At 49.8% G+C, this 20,859-nt stretch overlaps 1 protein-coding gene across 1 annotated transcript in view; it reads left to right on the plus strand.

The window, feature by feature from the left end:
* LOC119109569 (cytochrome P450 2L1) overlaps positions 1-20,859 on the plus strand; it is a 29,354-nt gene that overhangs the window by 243 nt on the left and 8,252 nt on the right. Inside the window, exons 2-4 of the mRNA XM_037233244.1 lie at positions 9,594-9,693; positions 17,870-17,977; positions 18,974-19,108. Of these exons, the coding sequence (XP_037089139.1) occupies positions 9,603-9,693; positions 17,870-17,977; positions 18,974-19,108 (334 nt within the window). The 5' untranslated portion in view covers positions 9,594-9,602. The remainder of the gene's footprint in view (positions 1-9,593; positions 9,694-17,869; positions 17,978-18,973; positions 19,109-20,859) is intronic.

Consider the following 20,859-nt stretch of genomic DNA (forward strand, 5'->3'; position numbering starts at 1 on the left):
CGGAAGCTTGCTAACGAGGAATGTCAGATAAGGAGTGGACTGAAAACGCACTAATAGGTGACGGAGCCGCCGAATGAGGCCTTAAAATAAAAATCAAAGCGATTAAGTAGCAAATTAAAGCGAGACAAAGCGGCCGCCGCTAGACGCGGTGACAAATTAAACTGTTGTCGCACGTTCCAGCGGCGGAGCTGCCTAACCGCTTCGCCGGGGCCAAGCAGGTCGGGTGTCACGTCAACCAGTTGGAGGCCAGTGAAAGCTGCGACAAGCGGTTGCGAGGCGTCACTCAGTGGCCATCCCCCGCTAGCGCCTGTCAGACTTGGGTGGATTTGAAGGCAGGCCTCTCTTATGAGGCGAGATCGGCGACGGATCAAGCAGGGTTTCACCGCGCACGAAATGTCCCGAGGTCAGGGGAAAGCGGGACAGACAAGGACGTGCCTGCTGGTCGACAGAACACTGACACTGACTAGCCCGTCGCATGTGAGGCCGGATTGCTGCGTCCGCTGAAGCCGAGCCGTGCTTAGTCTGACCGCCGGGTAGTCTGACCGCAGGGTAGTCTGACCGCCAGCTAGTCTGACCGCCAGTTAGTCTGACCGCCGGGTGGTCTGACCGCCGGGTAGTCTGACCACCGGGTAGTCGACTGACGGGTAGTATGACCGCCGGGGAGTCTGACTGACGGGTAGTATGACCGCCGGGGAGTCTGACTGACGGGTAGTATGACCGCCGGGGAGTCTGATCGCCGGATGGTCTGACCGCCGAGTGGTCTGACCGCCGGGTAGTCTGACTGCCGAGTAGTCTGACCGCTGGGCTGTTTGCGTTGGATGAGGACAATCTCGGCTGATCCGACGAGTTCTGCCGATAGTTGTGTAAGGCGCTTGCCATTGGATCAAACTGTAGATCTGTTACATACATTGAATCTGACGGAGTTCAGTTATAGAAGTCTTATTTGTGACTCACATTACCAGTATGAAGGATCAACTCCATAAGCTTTAAGCGCGCGATTTTTGTTAGCCCAACGTAGCAAATTTATCAGCGCTGTGATGGTCAACTCCAGAAGTGATCCAATGTAGCGCATTTGCTCTAGGTCTAAGTAGGCGCTCGTGCACATACAAACCTGCTGGCAACCCATTCGGAGCATTTGGTCGCGGATGCGAAATCGGCCGGCATTAGGATTCTCAAAATATGTGTCGCAAGGGTCCTAGGCTGCACTGGTGTTGAACAGGGTAATGGGGCCTATGCACCTGAATGCGTTTCCTACTCCTCCAACACTGGGAATTTTACCGTTCACTGATCTGCCAAAGCCAGTGTAAACGGGAGGGCAATGCATCCACAGCTGGCAGGCAACAGAGCGACTCGGGAATATGTAACATGCGACGTCCTAAGATACCCATGGGTTACCAACCAATGCAAATACTCCCGCTGTCTCACTCGCCACGGAGCCGTCGTTGTTACGACCTATAGCCAATAGATGGCAATGCTACTCACGATCCTGAATTACGTCACTGGTAATGGTCACACCTGCACGCACGTGGCAGGTATATTGATGTTTGTTGTCACGTGCTTGTTTTTTTTCGATCTCGAACGCCGCGCCGGCTGCGTGGGTTCATGTTGATAAGTAGCCTTGGCGACGAACATTGGTCCCACTGTACTTCGGAGTACAGATGTAGCGTTATAAAGCGTGATGCTGGGAGCGACGGCATCTGCGAAGTCGATTGAGTCAGATTTCGTAGTCAGTCACTCCGCTGAAATAAACACCGCGTCAGTCGTGTGCTGTCAGCGCTCTCCAAGTCAGCGCCTCTTATGGGCAAGTGATGCTCTCCAGAGTGATCACGAAACCCATGACCGTCCCCGCCTCGCAGACCACCCCGCTCCTGGGTACCGCGGCGTGCGCTCATCGCCGCCGCGCTACGCCGAGGCGCCTCCTCCGAGAAGCTGACCCCAGACGGGAAGCCACGCGGCGCGGTACGGCGGGGCGTCTCCTCGACGAGGCTGGCCCCAGACGGGGAGCCGCGCGGCGCGGTACGGCGTCTCCTCGGAGAAACTCACCCCAGACGGGGTACCGCGCGGCGCCGCACGGCGGGGCGTCTCCCCGACGAGGCTGATCCCAGACGGGGAGCCGCGCGGCGCGGTACGTCATGCGTTGGATGACCACAAACCAGCCTAGCGCGGCGTGGTGCGAGATAATTGCCACGTGTTCACCGATACTCTTGAATAGGATGATCTCATGCCCCGAGCTGGCACCATCATGAAAAGGATTGATTTGGCGTTGATGTCATTAGTGAGTTCATGAGCACTTTTTCCTGAGCGGTGTAGTGCTTAATGTGCAATTGGCGATCTATTATGCGGGACAGATTTAGTTCTGTTAACGTCTGCTATTGTGGTTCTATCAAGCTCTTTGAAGTAGACTTTGATGAAAACTTAAATAATCTGAAAAATTACTACTCTTCTCAGGATCAATATCCGCGCTGACGAATGCAAGCATTAGCGCACACGATTCTGCAAAAGCATCAGGAGCTTCAGCATCCCAAATATTTGGTTTGGTTATCTGGATTAGAGCCATAGCAGACCAAAGAAATTCTGCGTTGCGTTTAGCACTGCACATGGATGAATGCAGAAGCCGAAATGTTAGCTGCCACCCCGCAATCTCCGCTAAAGATACACCCTGTAGCGGGAGGGAAACGAATCAAGGCGGACCCAGAGTGGGAAAAGGGCACGGGGCATCCTCCCCCTGAGCCAAGAGGTCCACTGGACTAGACTTAGTCTAGAGTGCACTAGATGTACACGCTCTCCTATCTATAGGAATAAGGGAAGAGAATTGTAGCAGTTTTTGCTATAAGCGCCCTATGCTATATCTGCTGAGGAACGGAAAAGATTTCGATGTATGCACACAACCGCCACGCCCCAGCTGCATGTGTGGTGGCACAGTTTTGGAAAGCGTGTCCTCGTTTCTGGTAAATTATTTATGAATAGACCGCCGTCAATTCTGAAATCCCGTCCCACTCCGGGGTACATAGCATAACCCACGTGGTGGAGAAGCTGCATTTATTTTTTATTGCATTTAATAGATGTCATTGCAAGCAAACTGAATGCGTTGCAATGTTTTGACACCGTACCATCATCTCTGATCTTTCGTAATTCGCAGTCATCGTCATATCACAAATTCAGACATTTTTAATTAGTTTGAGTTTCTTTTACAATAACCGCCACCTCGGTTTCTGCTACTCAGCTAGAAATTAAGGTTCTACATAGGCACTGTAAATGTCGACTGTCTGGACGACAATAAGTCAAAGCAATCATGGTAGTGATAATCAATCAGTCATTGGCAGTAGATCAGTCAGTTGGTCCAGCATATCACAGACACAACATGTCCCATGCATAACTAATACGAGTGCCGCCAGACATCTTGGAGGAAACTTCGCGCCAGCCCAAAATTCTTGGCAAGCAGACGCCCAATGCGTTGTGGTATTTGCGGCAAGTGAACCACACATTTCCGCTGATTACTATACTTTTGAACGATATGTAGACAATGCGTCTGCCGCGGTGTCCCCAAGACGCGCGCACGAATGCGGACGAAACAAACTGAGAAATAGAAGGTGCAGCTGGGTGTCGACTGAGACTGCCATCCGTCTTCTGTCGGAGAAAATTTAACATTTGCACCCTCTCCCTTTGAAGAAAAGTATGGCTACATGCCCGGAGGAGTTATATTTCAACCACTCAAACAGCATCGAACGCTTTACCCTCTCCGTCATTGTTCTGTCGCCAACAGCTTGGATTCCAATTCCGAGTTGTTACAATGACATCACGCGTATGTTGCCAGTGGCGTATAGTATACAAGTATATTTGTATTCATATTATTGTGCTATATATATATATATATATATATATATATATACATATATATATATATATATCTTATATTATTTATATATACATACATACATATATATATATATATATATATATATATATATATATATATATATATATTTATATAGTTGTATTTATAGTACTGACAAGTATATATGTATTTCTTCAAACACGTTATAATCTGAAGATCTCGGCAAGGTTCGCACTGGCACGGATCCTTCCTGTAGCTTTATGGTTCACTGAAAAGTTCTACCGCATGGCCACAAAGATCTGGCGTGTGCAAGACGTCGCTAAGCAATGTATGCATCTGGAAACGGTAAGTTTGGTCGCCTGCGCGAGACGGAAGTGGCAAGCCTAACATCTAGTGAATGGTGCGGACAAAAGCCAAGGCTAACTTGCTGCCAGATAAATCAAGCCGCACAATGTCACACAGCACAATGTCACACAGCCGCCAGACACCTTCGAGTTATAATTCTGTATCTTACTGTTGATGAACCGTTGCTTACTGTGGCCAGCGTTTCAGAACTTCATCTAGATGCTTGGAAATCAACAAGCACAGCTTAATTATTATCGAGCAAATGCATTTATGAAAACATGTCAGATGGAAAGTACCTGTGAACTTGCCTGGGGAAGGCTTTTAAGATACATCTTTGCATGAGAAATGTCCGCACAGAAATGTTAAATTTGTGCGTGCAAAATGTTGGCATCGCAGATTTCCCACGTGCCAATGTTCGCATCGTGGTCTTAGGATGCGTATGTTCGTGTGCGTTAATGCTCGCAATGTAGACCTTTGTGGAACATGCAGCACTTAAGAAACAAACCTATTAAAACGCAGTGGAAAAACTCGCAGGATACGTTGCAGGAGGCATGTTCGCAGAGCGTGCTGTCTAGCATTAGTCTTCAAGGAACCCTACCTACTCTCGTTTACCGCAGAAGCTGCAGCCATGGCCATGGGCGTAGCCAATGGGAGGGCAACGGCAGCCACGCCCCTCTCGCCCTTTCAGCCAAGAGCTTTGCATAAGATGCTGAGCAAGTTCACAAGAATTCCGTTCAAATGAACAAATTTTAAAGGAAATTTGATTTTGCCCCCCCCCCCCCCCACTCAGAACATTTTTTGGTCCCGCGCCTGCTCATGACCTGGCGCGTAGTGGCCGGTGTCGTTGGCTCACGCTGTTGGCTTTGATGCAGCGACATGTCGCTCCTGATCTAGTCGGGATTTAATAACGTGGCATTTAACATCAACATTGCATAGTCTCAAAACGTGCACGGCGTTGGCATCCAGCGCTCTGATGTCAAAGCTTCAGTTGAACTAATGCAGCAATGCGCTCGTCATCATGGTTTCGGCCTGAGCCGCCTCCTCCAGTCCCTTCGTTATGATGCCAAGGTTCACATTTTTCTTAGAACCCGAGATACCAATCTGCATTGGCGGTTCACGGACGTTTACGGCAAGCATACTTATATGTTGGAGTACCCGTGCGTACGAACATTTCCAATTCGGACATGTGAGGTGCGAACTTTGCCACTCACGGATATTTTATGCACGATCTCAGCGATACGGGCTTCTGCCTCGAGGCCACTTGCCCGGCAACCGATGGTGGTGGTTGGAGTTTTAGGGCGCGCCGACTTCTCGGTCATTTTACGCCCAGGTTGCCCGGCAATCGAGGAGTGTGCTTAGTTGCTTACGTTGTGACATCTGCACTCTTTGACATGTTAATGCATAAGACACTCTTTGCAGGGTCTTTCCTTGCACCGAAATTTGCTTCACATTTCGCCATGATGATCCCGTGCAGCCAGACGAAGAGCATAAATGAATGTAAGAAAGTTGGTATTGATGTTAGGTTTTAAGCTGATGATTTAAGACACACCCTGCTTCTGTCTGATCATCTCTCATGCTATTTTAAGGGAAAGAGAATATAATGGAGACTCGAGGCAATATGAGGAAAACGCTACTTAGCTTTACATTTTTGAGAGGCCTAGATGGTGTTTGAGTTTGTCTTAACGCGAAGTTTAAACGCCCTTTGTCAAAAAAGTGGTAGCTTCCTACCTGTCAATAAACGGTGGTCCGCAGTTTTATTTTGGATGACTGCGTGATGTAATATATCACTTGCTGTCATCTTAGCGCATATGTACGTCCCTAATAATTGATTCTGTACTCGTGATCAATCAAGGCATGGAGTTCTGGCAAGTTTTGTGCCAATTGCAATACCCGAAATTGGACCGCGTGGTTGCTCTAGGGAAGCTTGTGTTTGTGGAAAGGTCTGCTCAATGGGCTCCTTTTATCTCCTATCCATATGTTTACTGGTGTGCAGTTCTTACATTACCTGCATACGCACATTACCTGCAAGGACTTTTTCAGCGACCGTTCTATTCTATCAACGACGATAATTGTGTCGTGAGCATACAGCGTCAATTTTGTCTCCCTTTCCACAACTGTTATACCAAAAATAGCGCAGTCACTGTGAGCTTTGCATGCCATTTGTCCGATGCAGAACCTAAACAACACAACTTAGCGTGCATCCTTGGTGAATTCATTGTTTTATTGCATATTTTTGTTGATAACAAATTGAAGACGATTTCTTTTGTACAATAACATGATGCGTGCAACCAAGGGTAAAGAGTCGTATATCGTAACAAATCTAGCATCATTCCAACAATTTCGCTAAAGCATCTCCCTTTTTTCAAGCCAGTTTGGTCGCCAGCTCCGTAAAATCCTACGTTTACTGTACCCGGGACGCTAGTCACCTAACAGTGGCGCTAGGAGGCCAGGGAACAGAAAGCTCTAATGCGAAATGGACTCACCACCGGGCACCAGCTAAAAGGAAGGAACAAAATTTGTCTGTCGTGATGATCTTGCAACGTACCATGCTGCGTTCTCACTATGGTTGGCTTCTCATACTACCTGCCTCATTTTTTTCCTGACTACCTCATTTTAATCCCTGCTTTACTTTGGAGGCGGGAGTAAAACGGAAAAATGCGGAGTTGCCTAGCTTCCTTGCAATGCCATCAAACAACGAGCCAGAATATGGAAATTTTCAAATTCTTTCTTACCTGTAATCACCTACTGTCTCCAAAACTACGCTGTTCCTAAAAACTTAATAGACAAGTCGTCTTACTTGCGTCGTTCTTAGTGCCCATTCAACCCCCTACGATTTGTAAATCGGCCCATGACTGGAACAGAATTGGATTAACCATATCACATATCGCATCGCGTAACTGAGCTGAAATCATCAGCCATCTTGCAAACGTTGCAAAATGAGGTGCGACGGTGATTGAAATGGTGGAGTTTTGTGAGCTGGTTCAGCCAGTACCGTTTCGTGAGACAGCGTGATTGGTATGGTGTTGGTGTGTGGATATTACGTAGCGCTGGCTATCAAACTGGTAGCGACAATCGAGCGTCCACTTGGGGACGCGGAGGCAGGATTTGCCACAGGCAAGTGCAAATGTTCCTGGAGGGGATTTTGGCGGCATCAGGAAGTACCGCAAGTGAAAGAAGAGCACTTCATTTGAACACGAAGACGGGCGGACGCGGAGACGGGCGGTTGATGAGGCACGGGGTTTGATTCCTGGCGTTGCATGCTCTTCCTGTCTTTCAGTGTGGGTGGGAGATAGACGACGCCATATAGCCTTAACAGCTGAGAACGTATAAAGCCCAATGACAATGGAGGGAGGTGATGAAACCCGCTTCAAACAGCCCTCTTGGTGCTCGATTCTAGGCGAAATTAGAGGCACTGATCGAAACAGGCGTCGCTTGAAATGAGCACAGCGTGGCATGATTAAAACAGTATACTAGGAATAGTCGTTACACTTATGAGTCATCACACTTTCTATTCATCGACACAGTAAAAATTATCTAGAGATGCAACAGCCTGTATTCGCATCATGCATTTCATCTAAATCTAGATAAGTTTGGTTGCATTTAACTAAGGAGACACTGTCAAAGCTATCTTACTTTGGCATACGCGGTGCCAGTGTCTTTTTCTAAGGGGCAAACAGATCTAGGAGTGTCTTAAGCCAACCTAATCTGAACTTTTTCCTCTGGTTCGCCCACATGTTTTCACGTATCTGTTAGCAAACAAAATGCAATACAAATTATCTATGGCTGAGTGGGGGCTCCCGCCTTTCTTTGCATTCCACCGCACTTCCCCTAGATTTTCTTATACCTCCGATCCACCAGAAAAAGAGGAAGATAAATCAGAAAAGGAGATTATAATGAAGCAGCATGGAATACAGATAGACGAACGCAGGAAAAACCGCGCATGGTTCCGCAGTTAAATTGCATCAACAGGCTTTTTTGGTGTTGATAATCTAGAGCCCCGGACGAGTCAGATGGACTTGTTTCTGCATGCCATAAGAGCTCTCCGTTCCATTTGAGGAACTGTTCTGTCTCGGTTAAACGAAGCCTCCTGTCGGCATGATGGAGCTTCCTGAAATTTGAAAGAACGAATAGACATGTTCGTCTTTTAGTAATGGCAAGGGGGCGGCTGTCTTTTATTACCATGGTGACGCTGTCTCTGTACTTAAGACGATTACAGCAGCCAGCATAGTCTAAGTGCTTTCCTGGATTCCTTGGGGTCAAGGGGCCTCTTCTGTCGAGAATATTCTTGAGCATATTAAAACTTTGCGGGGCTTTGGAGCTCCAAGCGGCACATTCAGAGGCCAAACTGCCCGTAACTTCAGCCCTTTCCCGTGGCTTTACCACTTGTCAATATTTCTGATGCTAATTTTCAGACCAAACAGCATAACGATTCCTAGGTCAAGTCTCCATCAAGCTGATTGGCTAGCGTGGTGGCAGGCAGGTCCGCCTAGTCACGTGTTTTGAATTCGCACGCACTCCATTGGCTAACCGCACTGAGTGCAAAGGAATTGGGTGCCTGCACCTCAGTAACCTACCGCTTGGAAAGCACCTGCACTTAATTAAGGTCAGACATTGCAAGACAACTTCCCTCATAATAACTTCTTGCTAACGCCGAAAATCGGACTAGCTTTCTTTCACCTCAAGAAGCGTGCTTCCATTTTAAGGGTGCTCAGGTTTGCCTTAAAGTCCAGATATGTGTCAACATTGTCGCCAGTGCGACCACTTCGTGACACCACCCACGCCCACTGCCAGCTCCTGTGGACTGGCGGCGCTGATATATGAGGCGCCCTGTCCATCAGACTTGTGTGCGTCCAAGATGCATGCTGTGGGAACGCTTGCGCTATTCTTACATTTCTGTCATACACGACGCAATGATTACATTTGTGTACTTTAATTTTCGAGCGCGGCACTGGTATGATGAGTGGATGAAATGTTGACAGATGTTACATATTGGCGACATTGAAAAACAATCTGTTCCGGGTCCTTAATCTACAGCCCCTGATTGTCCATGATGTAAGGGAGAATGGTTTATGGGATGATGTAAGGGAAAAGTTCTTGTCTTTCGGCATTGTGAGTTCAGGTTCTCAGAGGCCGGAGCATAAGAGCTCAGAACTCATCATGTCCCTGATGTTCCAACAAACTGGAAAACTAAAGAAAAACTGCAGGTTTGTTGACAAACCTGTGTGACTGTTTTTGTTGACGGCATCTGTCATCGGAAGATGAGATTAAGGAAAGTGTGACAGACAGTTTTCTGATCTACACCAATTACTACGTCGTGGGGACACCATAGGCGAACCCACAAACTGCAAGCTCTACGTTATGTCAAGCGATACTTCAATGCGTGATTATCATCAGTGTTACTTTGTTGTTACAGATACCAGCCATGATAGAATGGCTTGCCGGCGCCCTCATTGTTGCCGTCCTGCTTCTCGTTGTTCGCGAGATCTACAGGAAGCCGGTCAACTTTCCACCAGGTGAGGCAATGATACCGAGTGTCACTCTGCGTCGTGGGAGCGGTGGCAAACATTACACACGCTTCTAGGGTCGGGACGGACGTGCGCCGCTGTGAAATTCAATTTTAGATGTTAAGAAGACTGCCCGCCTAATTTTTTTATTAACGACGGTTTCGCTACCGAAAATTGTGCATTCTCTCTTCGCTTGCACCCTTTTCTCCTCTTACCTCACCCCACTCGCCTCGATAAGGGGAAGACTAGTCCATGTAGCAACATCACAATATATTCACGGTCACAATATATATATATATATATATATATATATATATATATATATATATTTATATATTGACAGGCCATGTATTCGCACCAAAATGTTTTAATAATATCGGGGCATTCATGGAGTTTGCTTCGGCACCACAAAAGTGTGTCGAGCATTTCTGACTGCCAAGCAGAGACGTTTTTGGGAGCACGGAGTGGCCATCTCGTGGCGGCGAGGGCGACGGCTGTCAGCCGACGAATCCGCCAATCACAGGCGGCCAGACGACACCGCTACATTTAAAGAGCTTTGGCCGCGTTCCATCTGTCGTCAGCACATTTGTCAGCTGGAATGCGTGACGTCATGCGTGCTGACGGTGCGTTCAATATGTAGGCTTAAGGGAAAGTTTTAAACTTTAAGTTCCCTTTTTCCTTTATTTTTTACTACAGACCACACACTAGTTCTGGCTTACCACCGACACACTACGTACAGAGTGGTGTTTGGAATTGTGGCTTCTGCTCCGGTATTACGGTCATCTATCCCATTAGTATATTGGGTGTTTTTCCCATTTCCAATTTATTTCAATTTCTTCCCTCTCATTTTAAGTCTTTACTTATGACGCTACTAATTTGCCGGGTAACCAACCACACACCACACCAATCACTGTCACTCACCGTTTCAAGCCTACTCTTGACATTTCAAGTCCCCTCCTTATCTATCTCACGCCGCATCTCGATCAAAATTAGAGACAAGTGCCCCCACCCCACCTAATGCACCACGGGTGTCGATTTGCATTCTTTTGTGATAGCCCTTCACCCCCCCCCCCCTCAATGTTAAGTTGGCCCGTCCCCCATTGTCGGCTTGCCCCCCCCCCCCCGTATGTTTTTGGCCGGAATACTACAAAAAGGCGGGTAAAAGATGATCGAACACAACGACTGCCTTCTTTGACCTTTCTTTGTAGTGGCGTCTCGTACCACTCTCATAACAAAAAGTCACGGTCGCTCTCACCACAAGATACAAATCGTAACAGGTGAACGGATAAACGATGCAATAAACTTCACGTACCTAGCGCCATAAGACACGCAATGGTTTGTGAGGTTAAAGTGAAAAGCACTGGCAACTGGGGATGACATAAGTTCTTCATGGCTAAACCCGTTCCCGTCCCCTACAACCAAAATGCGTACCACCTCCCATGACCGCCATAAAAGAGCGCCATGGGCGCCTAAGGAGGCCTTTAAAGGGGCGCCTTTACGTGTCGATCAGAAGAGACGCGTGCGTCCCATGCCTGTTGTCCGGATCCAACCGTGCACGACTTCTATATTGCTTAAATTAAATGCTTTCATAAATTATGCGAAGATAAAAGACATGTATTGCGATTAACAAGGGGGCTACATCCGGTAAGGAAAAATGGCGGGAGGGTAGGCGGGAGGGCCTTCGATTCGACCCCCCTCCCCAATAATTTACAAAAATGGACACCCCTGTAGCGCACTGGCCAACGTAAGAGCAACCAAATCAAACACCCGCTTCATTCAGAGTGATTTTTTAATCTGGTAGCGCTTTCTCTCCATGCTGACGGACTGACAAAAAATCCTGGCATCATCGTCAACCGGGGCGTGACGTAACAGACCAGTAGCGCGACTGGATATGTTTAAGGCTGCTACGTTATGTGGTTTCCTAAACGTTGGCGCGTTAAGTAAAATGGCGTGATTTTCGGGAAAGTTTGACCATTGACGTGACCCAGTAGAACCAATCATAGTCATAGCAACAGAAAACGCGTAATCAATCACCCTCCCCCCCCGTTTTTTGCGAGGCTCCATCCTTCTCAGTCCGTAAATAGCAGGAGAAGAGGGGTCCCATGGCCCCCTATTCGTTCACGGTATGAAAGCGGTGAACCCAGGCGAGGGTCAAGTTTTGCTGTTTTTGCAGCATTTGCATGATGACTAAGAAAAGTTATCACACTCAGATTGTTTGCTTACTTTGAGTGATTAGTTTTAGGTCTCAGTTTTAAGCTGTTCTCGACTGAATTATCGCCGAATTCCAGAGGGCGTAAGCCGTTTACAGTAAGCTGACAGATCTTATTGGGGTTGGGTGGGTTTTTGCAATCATAGGTGCTAACCAACATATATGTCGTCAGACGAGGGGTACTGCTGCAGCAGAAGGCCAGGTGGAGGAAAGCTTTTTTAAGTCACATTGCTCGGAGGGGCTGACTGCCAGACACCTGCCGCCCCTAATTCGGGCCCAATGGCAAATTCCACCAGTTACTTTAAACCTCCCAGGGTCATCAAATACATCTTGTGAGAAGGTCTGAACAACTGTGAGACAAGTTGAATGGCGTGGTCTGGCATTGGTCCAACAAGACAATGTAAGAATGTCTGCGCGAAGGGGAGAGGCCTCGGTGCTTCTCGCTACACAATTTACCTGCATGAAAAGGGCATAGCTTCAGAAAATGGGTTAGCGGGGCAGAACCATGAAACATTATGCAACCAGCCCGTTAAAATGCGTCAACAAACGTGTTTCTCCCCGAATTTAGTTCATTTCTCTCTCAAAATTGTGGGGGAGGGGCTGGAGCTCCCAAGTGAAAATGAAACTATACTCCTGCCTACATTAAGATCAAAAGCCTGGCCAAGACAAGCCCAGTGCGTGCAAAGTGAAGACCTTCATCTCCTGCACCTGCAGCTGGGGAAGAATGTGTCCGCCATGGAATTGTTCTCGCTTTATGTCTGAAAGAATAGAGTATGATAGAAGTTATCAATGTAGATGGGGCCCAAAGATTGAAAAGAAAGCTATCGCCAGATTAAAATCAAGAGAGAAAATTGAGAGAAACTACAGCTGTTGTGAAGTGATTTATGAGGCAGCATCAGGGTGAACCAGCCTGCTGGAGCACCAAGGGAGGGTCAGACGCTGGGGGACCTAGTGCCGGATGAGGAGGACACTGGGATGGGTAGAGACATGAGGCGGGTACCTCCTGGAGATACTGAATGGTTGCGTAGCCAAAGGGAGCTGGATTTTGGGCCCATGGACCCCGTTGGAGGTGGGGAGGGGAGGGGATAATACGGCCCCATCCCTCAGTACTTTTTGGTTATGAAGGATGTTGCTTAAGGCGCAAATGGGTTTCCGGCACGTAAAGACAGGCCATCGAGCTATGAAAATGGGATCCCAAACCTAAAATGATCCTTCGAATATAAAATAAAGCTCCTGTAGGAATAAAGGGGCCCCCTTGGCTGAAAGCGCTCCCCATTTCCCGACTTGGCCCCCTTCCCCTCCCCTCTGGGCACAATCCTGACTGTGCTACTGAGAGGGAAGCAGCGAAATAAGTGAAGCGACCTCTGGAGCACAGGCTCGGTGGCCTGACAACCCTGATGCACACGTTTGTCATTGCTAAACAATTCAATTATTGGCCACTTTGATCTCAGACCTACAGACCAGTGAACAAGGCAAGCCTAAAAACCTTTAAGAAATGCTTCATACGCTGTATGATGATAACTGCTATGTTCGTCTTATTTCGTCTTAAATGTTGCATGTTATCAAATACTATCATTCCTATCATAAAACTCCTTCCATCTCCCCCCCCCCGACTCACAGTTTTTCATAGCCCGAACAGGATAAATAACTAATGCGACCCTGGCGTCATCTCCAAACCAGGGATGACAGCGCGAGCTTCACAAAGGAAAAAAACGGTTTATTGACTTCTACCACACCGCAAAAGCCTACTAGTGATACACACCACAGCTGGCCAGCGACATCCAGCAGAAGGGCGCGGTGCACCATCTGGTCACCGCCGACGTGCTGACTCGGGACATCGACATGCAGCTGTCTGTCCACTGACAAGCCGCGTGGCAAGGGCGCAGCCAGATTTTTCTTAAGAGGGGCTCGGAGAACGGTGAGAATGCATACGCCGATTTTGACCCTCGTCTTGACAGGGGAGGCGTCGATGCAACCCTCACGGTTTTTCGAGAATGCCTCTCCGGCATGAGGACTCCGTCATTCGACTTGTCTCACAGCTGTTCTAGCATTTTCACAAGACGTATTTAATATCATGCAACTGAGCCCAAATTAACAGCAGTCTATGGTACGTGTCTGGACACAAAAAAACGTGTTCCTAGCTTTTTTTGGTTTCAGAGCAGCAGCAGGTTTTTGAGGAACACTGCACAGTGATCCACGGCTGGGCGCGGCCGGCGGGCAGCAACCGGCAATACCGCGGATCGTGCGTGGTGGACCGATACTGCTACATTAATGGAGCTATACGTCACAAATTTACGCTCAAGAGCACATCAAAATATACATAATTGTACTGAGAATTGAACAAGAAACATGCCTGTTTGGACTTCGTCAACAGTCATCGCCTCGTATGCACGCTGCTGTGGATCTGAGAAAGTGCGATTTTCTGAGACAAAAAAAAAAGAAATTGACCTTTGACCATCTGGCATCATAGAGTTAATCATTGACCTGCCAACATTAAAACTTGCACTAATTGCGAGACCTGCTTAAGACCAATCCACTGGTGGCTTTCACTAAGCTTGAACTTCATAACTTTGGAAACAGCAAAGAACTGACTCCTTAGAATTGGCTCCTTATGACCCAACCTTATGAGACACAGCGCATCAGGGCGAGGATCAAATTTTCTGTCGCGAGCCGTCTGTTTGTGGTGAAAACGAGACATCTGGGTCTGAAATGGCACATAATCCTCTGAGTCCCTTCCTTTCCGCGTGGTGCACCGAGTCAATCAATAGAAGACATGCTGTTTCCAAACCGCCTTGAAATTTAGCTAGTTGTAGCAATAAATGTCTTAAAAACCAATTCAACCAAAATGTGCATGCAAATATGAAATGTGCATGTTGCCACAGCTAGTGCACCATATCTGATGGCGCAAATGCGCAATTCTGGACAGCTTAGCAGTCCCCATAAATGAAGTGGAGAACGTCGTTGCCTTGTTGTCTTTATATTCAATTACCCATAGGGAGATACCCATCCCGACCCCCGATGATGACTGGGGTTTACATACTTTACCGCGCACACACCCGGCTGGTGTTCCACATCTTGCGAACAACTCTCTCTCTCTCTCTCTCTCTCTCTTCTCTCTCCTCTCTCTCTCTCCTCTCTCTCCTCTCTCTCTCTCTCTCTCCTCTCTCTCTCTCTCTCTCTCTCTCTCTCTCTCTCTCTCCTCTCTCTCTCTCTCCTCTCTCTCTCTTCTCTCTCTCTCTCTCTCTCTCTCTCCTCTCTCTCTCTCTCCTCTCTCTCTCTCTCTCTCTCTCTCTCTCTCTCTTCCTCTCTCCTCTCTCTCCCTCTCTCTATCTCTCTCTCTCTCTCTCTCTCTCTCTCTTCTCTCTCTCTCCTCGCTCTTCTCTCTCTCTCTCTCTCTCTCTCTCTCTCTCTCTATCTCTCTCTCTCTCTCTATCTCTCTCTCTCTCTCTCTCTCTCTCTCTCTCTCTCTCCTCTCTCTCTCTCTCTCTCTCTCTCTCACTCTCTCTCTCACTCTCTCCCGCTCTCTTCTCTCTCTCACACACACACTCTCTCTTTCACTGTCTCTCTCTCTCTCTCTGTCTTCCCCTCACTCTCTCTTCCCCCCTCTCTCTCTCTCTCACTCTCTCCCGCTCTCTCTCTCTCTCACACACACACTCTCTCTTTCACTGTCTCTCTCTCTGTCTTCCCCCTCACTCTCTCTCTCTGTCTCTCTCTCTCTGTTACTCTTCCTTCCTTCCTTTCTTGAATTGCCACCTGCCACCTGAATCACGAGTTGTCACGGCCCATTAGCGAGTGCACGGCAGGGTTCTCATGTTTTCTTTGACGTCAGCCACCCGGGCGGGCCGTACCAGACCGACGACCTCGGCGGCGGAAGCGGCCCGTCCATCTGGCCGGTCCGCGACCCGCGGTCAGGTCTCAGCCGGCGCGGCCCGCGGTCAGGTCTCGGCCGGCGCGACGTGTGGCCAGCGCGGACCACGCGGACCGCGCTGGTCAACATTTTTTCAAAGAAGATCTCAGCCCGGCATATACGTCTAAAGCCTTTTCCCAGCCTAGTAGGATCCCGTTTTTTTCTAATCGGGGCCTCCTCTTGGAAGGTCCCATTCTTATCCATCATAGGTAACATGCTAGATAGCATTGTACGCATCATTGGTAATATACTGTGTAGCACCTTACATATCATGGATAACACGCCGGAGCGCATACATACGTATGCCTATGGGCTATTTGCCTATGACAGACTACCAATAACATACACATATCAACTCTACGTCCACGCTCCGGATGGATCAACTATAATGTTGTATATAGTTGGAAAATGCGGGTGATGAGGTGCATACACCCGCATGTGCGCCTTCACGCTGCGCGGGTGGAAAGAACTCGTCTCAGCAGCTGTTCAGATCCACCACCATTGTCGACCTGGCTGTGGATGGGTGGGAGGGAGGGGGGAGGGGGAAGGAGCACCAGTTTGAATATCACAGCAGGGGCGACGTTGCGGAGCGTCGTTCATGACGCAACGGTGGACACATTCCACCGATATGCATCACATTCTCGTCAACATCCACAATGTCATCGACAACATAAAACCATTGAAATACGAGTGGAACAAGTTCCGACAGGCAAAATGTCGAGCAAAAGTCGAACTCGTCGGCCTTTGGTCAACAACCGGCCAAACGGCAAACATGAATAGGTGATAATGGAAATAGAACAAAAGACGAATGTGATTTACTTCCACATACGGGCTGTCCTGGTCGTCCTCACCTCGCTTCGCCTGATTGATGTGATCACCACGCTGATTGATGTGATTGTCACGCTGATTGATGTGATCACCGCGCAGAACGATGGTATGAAGATGTAGTGACGGTCTTTTCAAAATGGCGGCAGTTACTTGCCACTTGACGTGTTGGATAGTTTGTCGAACACGGTTCGATGAGCAAAGGAAACCAAAGGAAATCAATGAGCGCAAGGGAAACTAAAAAATGAAGTTCTCGTTTCTCGCGTTACATATTTTTACCAGCCTTCAATGACAGTTTTATGATGAGGAGATGCTCTGCTTCAGTCTCCTAAGTAGATCTCCTCGTTTTGCCGCCGGCCAAAGTGCATGGGGAGGCAGATGGGCGCGTGGCAGAGTGAAGCTCCTTATTTATCACAGACGGAAATGCAGCCGCGTGGCACGTGTGCCGCCGAGCATCCGCGGTAGACCTTCCACTCACGGACGAGATGCGACTTCGACATGGATGCATCGTAACCCCAAGCCGGTTTGATAGTGCGATATGTAGACCAGCCTGTTCAGGATCAGATGTAGCCTCCATTTTTGAGAGTACTTCTTGGCGTCGCCTGTCGTGAGCACGCGTCGACACGCTCTATCTTCACGAGCCATGTCTGAATTCTCTCGATCACAAGATAATTAGAACTTCCTAAGGCAGAAAATCCACGCGGCTACTGCTATGATTTACATATAACGTAATATTGCGGCTACCGTCCAAGACCCACACGCTCCCACGGCTGGTGAGACGTCGTTGTTTTGCTGACCTACTCCCATTGGACTAAGATAGGTGCTGACCACTGCCTCTCGCCGCCTCAAGGCGCGCACCTCAGCGTTCTTGCCTCCCAGTTCCAGTATGACGCCACCTACTCAACAAAGGCCGTTGCCCTATTGAGATCGGCCTGCCTGCCGCTGCGGGTGGAGGTTGACACGCAGTCGGATGCGGTGGTGTGGAAAACATCCAGCGTTAACGGGTTCGGAGGGTCAGCTGTGACCAGGGCGTGTTGATTCTCAAACAGCTGCTAATGCGCTCGGGCCAGAGACGGAATCTGACCTCAGCCCACTGATTGTAGTTCGCTCTGTTTATCATTCTCGCCTGTTTGGTCCCATGTACCGTATGCTCTTTCCAGGGCAGTGCTTTAAGCTGCCATGTAATCACATGTTCCATGACGTGTTAACAGACTACGTCGACTGACTGGCGATCGCCTCTGCAGGCCCGCCGTTGCTGCCGCTGCTGGGCAGCACGGCGTCGCTGCAGCTGGGTTCCACGCTGCCCCACCTGGTGTTCCAGGCGCTCGGCAAACTCTACGGAAAGGTGATCGGTGAGTGGAGGTCGGTCTACCAACCCGACCCGACCTGACCCGACCCGACCCGACCCGACTTGACCCGACCCGACCCGACCCGACCCGACGCGGCCCGGCCCGACCCGACCCGACCCGACCCGACCCGACCCGACCTGACTTGACCTGACCCGTCCCCGACCTAACGCAGTCCGATCTGACTCAACCCGACCCGACCCGACCCGACCCGACCCGACCTGACCCGTCCCGACCTAACGCAGTCCGATCTGACTCAACCCGACCCGACCAGACCTCACCCGACCAGACTTGACCCGACTTGACCTGACCCAAGCCGACCTGACCCAGTCCGATCTGACTCAACCCGACCCGACCAGACCTCACCCGAGCAGACTTGACCCGACTCGACCTGACCTAAGCCGACCTGATCGGGCCTGCGTGTCAATACGTGACAAGGCGTCTCGCGGGCTGGCACGGCATAACTCGCGCAGAGGTGGTGCATTGCAACGTCACGGAAGACGTCACGGGTGTGGAGAAACAGATCAGCCGCTGTTAGCTTGCGTGTTTCATCTTCGTCGAAGATGGCATGGTCAGTATGCACTATTTTGCGTAACTGGTACGGTTGCGCGAAACGAGATGATCTCTGAAAGCACGCCGTGTGAAGTGTTATTGTCGCCGGTGAAATATTTCCTTCGCATCGTACGCCCGTGATCGGCAGTGCCACGCTTCCCCCCCCCCCCTCACATGTCATCACGCGGTGAAGTGTGATGACATGGCATGCCATCCGCAAGGATTTATCGGCAGTGCCAGGCTCTCCCACATGTCATCACGCGGTGAAGTGTGATGACATGACATGCCATCCGCGGGGATTTATCGGCAGTGCCAGACTCTCCCACATGTCATCACGCGGTGACGTGTGATGACATGGCATGCCATCCGCAAGGATTTATCGGCAGTGCCGGGCTTCACCCCACATGTCATCACGCGGTGACGTGTGATGACATGGCATGCCATCCGCAGGGATTTACCTGTTTGGCCAGCCGGTCATCATACTGAGGGACTTCGAGGTGATTCGTAGCACCCTCAGCAAGTCAGAGTTTTCCGGCCGAGAGCAGACGTTCGTGATTCAAAATCGCTCCTTCTTCAAGGGAAACGGTGAGACGCGGTGGTCGGATCATCCCGCTTTCAGTGGTCGGTCGGATCATGTGCAGCAAACAGAAAACTGCTGCATTCTGGCAGCTGCCTGTGGCTTCAAAGAATCACTGCCGTAAGGAAAAACACGTGCTGATCATGTCTGATAGCAGTGATCCGTGGATTTCATTCGGACCTTTTAGGGATAAAGTGGCCACTGATCAAGCCTGATCTTCGCCCACCCGACGAAAATCACTACTTACTGTTCAGCTAGCTGTAAAGTGCCCTTCTCGGCACAAATCTCGCGATTATCAACTTTTCGTGGAGAATATCACCAGCCTTCTCAATCTCCCTGTAAACGTATCCCTCCCCTCCCCCTCCCCTCCCGCTCCCGCTTCCGACATCGACCCGCCTTCTCTTTCGGCGTTAACCAAGGCACGTGTTCAACATCCTCTTCGGAGGTCAGATTCACTCCAAAATCCTGCACATTTGCAATCCTGCAATCCTGCCCATCTAGAACAAAGTCCCACACAATCGCTCAATACCCAGTGCAAGCCTCTTGCTTGGGAGAAGTGTGGGGAGAGGGGGGGGGGGGCACCCTTGACCGGCGTTTGGCCACATTTCTACGTCAGCCTCACCCTACCTGTAAACGTAACCGCCGACGTTACCAGACTGTCCGCACTGTCTGCGCAGATCATCCCACCCGGACCGCAGGCTGCGCTGCCACCAAACCCTGTCACTCTGCCTGCAGACAGTGACCGTACCTTGCCACAAACGCCAACCCCGTCCCACTCGAAGAGCAGACGTTGGTTCCACCCCGCTAGCAGACGTTAACGCCACCCGCCCGCAGACGTTAACGCCACCCGCCCGCAGACGTTAGCTCCACCCCGCCAGCAGACGTTAACGCCGCCCGCCCGTAGACGTTAACTCCACTCCGCCCGCAGACGTTAACCCCACCCCACCAGCAGACGTTAACTCCACTCCGCCAGCAGATGTTAACTCCACCCCGCCAGCAGACGTTAACTCCACCCCGCCAGCAGACGTTGACTCAAACCATCCCGCAAATGTTAACTCCAAACAGCCAGCAGACGTTAACTCAAATCATCCCGCAGACGTTAACTCCACAAAGCCAGCAGACGTTAACTCCAACCCGCCAGCAGACGCTAACTCAACCCCGCTAGTAGACGTTAACTCCGATCCGTCAGCAGACGTTAACTCTACCCAGCCAGCAGACGTTATCTCCACCACTCCCGCGAACCCTGACTGCAGGCCGCCAGCGAAGATGCCACAGTTTGGCGCGGGCATCCACCCAGCCCTGCACGCAGACCTGAACCACAGCCTGTCGTAGGTTGTCAACGCCCCCCCCCCCTCCCACAGAAGACATCAGTGCCGCCCCCCCCCCCCCCCGCCTGCAGACGTAAAGCCCACCCATCCTGCAGACACCAGCACCACTCACCCGCAGACTTGAGAACTGCCTCTGCCAACAGACGCTAACCTCGCACTGCCAGGAATGTTAACACCTCTCTCTCTCTCTCTCTCTCTCTCTCTCTCTCTCTCTCTCTCTCTCTCTCTCTCTCTCTCTCTCTCTCTCTCTCTCTCTCTCTCTCTCTCTCTCTCTCTCTCTCTCTCTCTCTCTCTCTCTCTCTCTCTCTCTCTCTCTCTCTCTCTTTCTCTCTCTCTCTCTCTCTCTCTCTCTCTCTCTCTCTCTCTCTCTCTCTCTCTCTCTCTCTCTCTCTCTCTCTCTCTCTCTCTCTCTCTCTCTCTCTCTCTCTCTC

The sequence above is a fragment of the Pollicipes pollicipes genome, unplaced genomic scaffold (assembly GCF_011947565.3).
Source record: "Pollicipes pollicipes isolate AB1234 unplaced genomic scaffold, Ppol_2.1 Scaffold_7231;HRSCAF=8579_pilon_pilon_pilon, whole genome shotgun sequence".
NCBI lineage: Eukaryota > Metazoa > Arthropoda > Thecostraca > Pollicipedomorpha > Pollicipedidae > Pollicipes > Pollicipes pollicipes.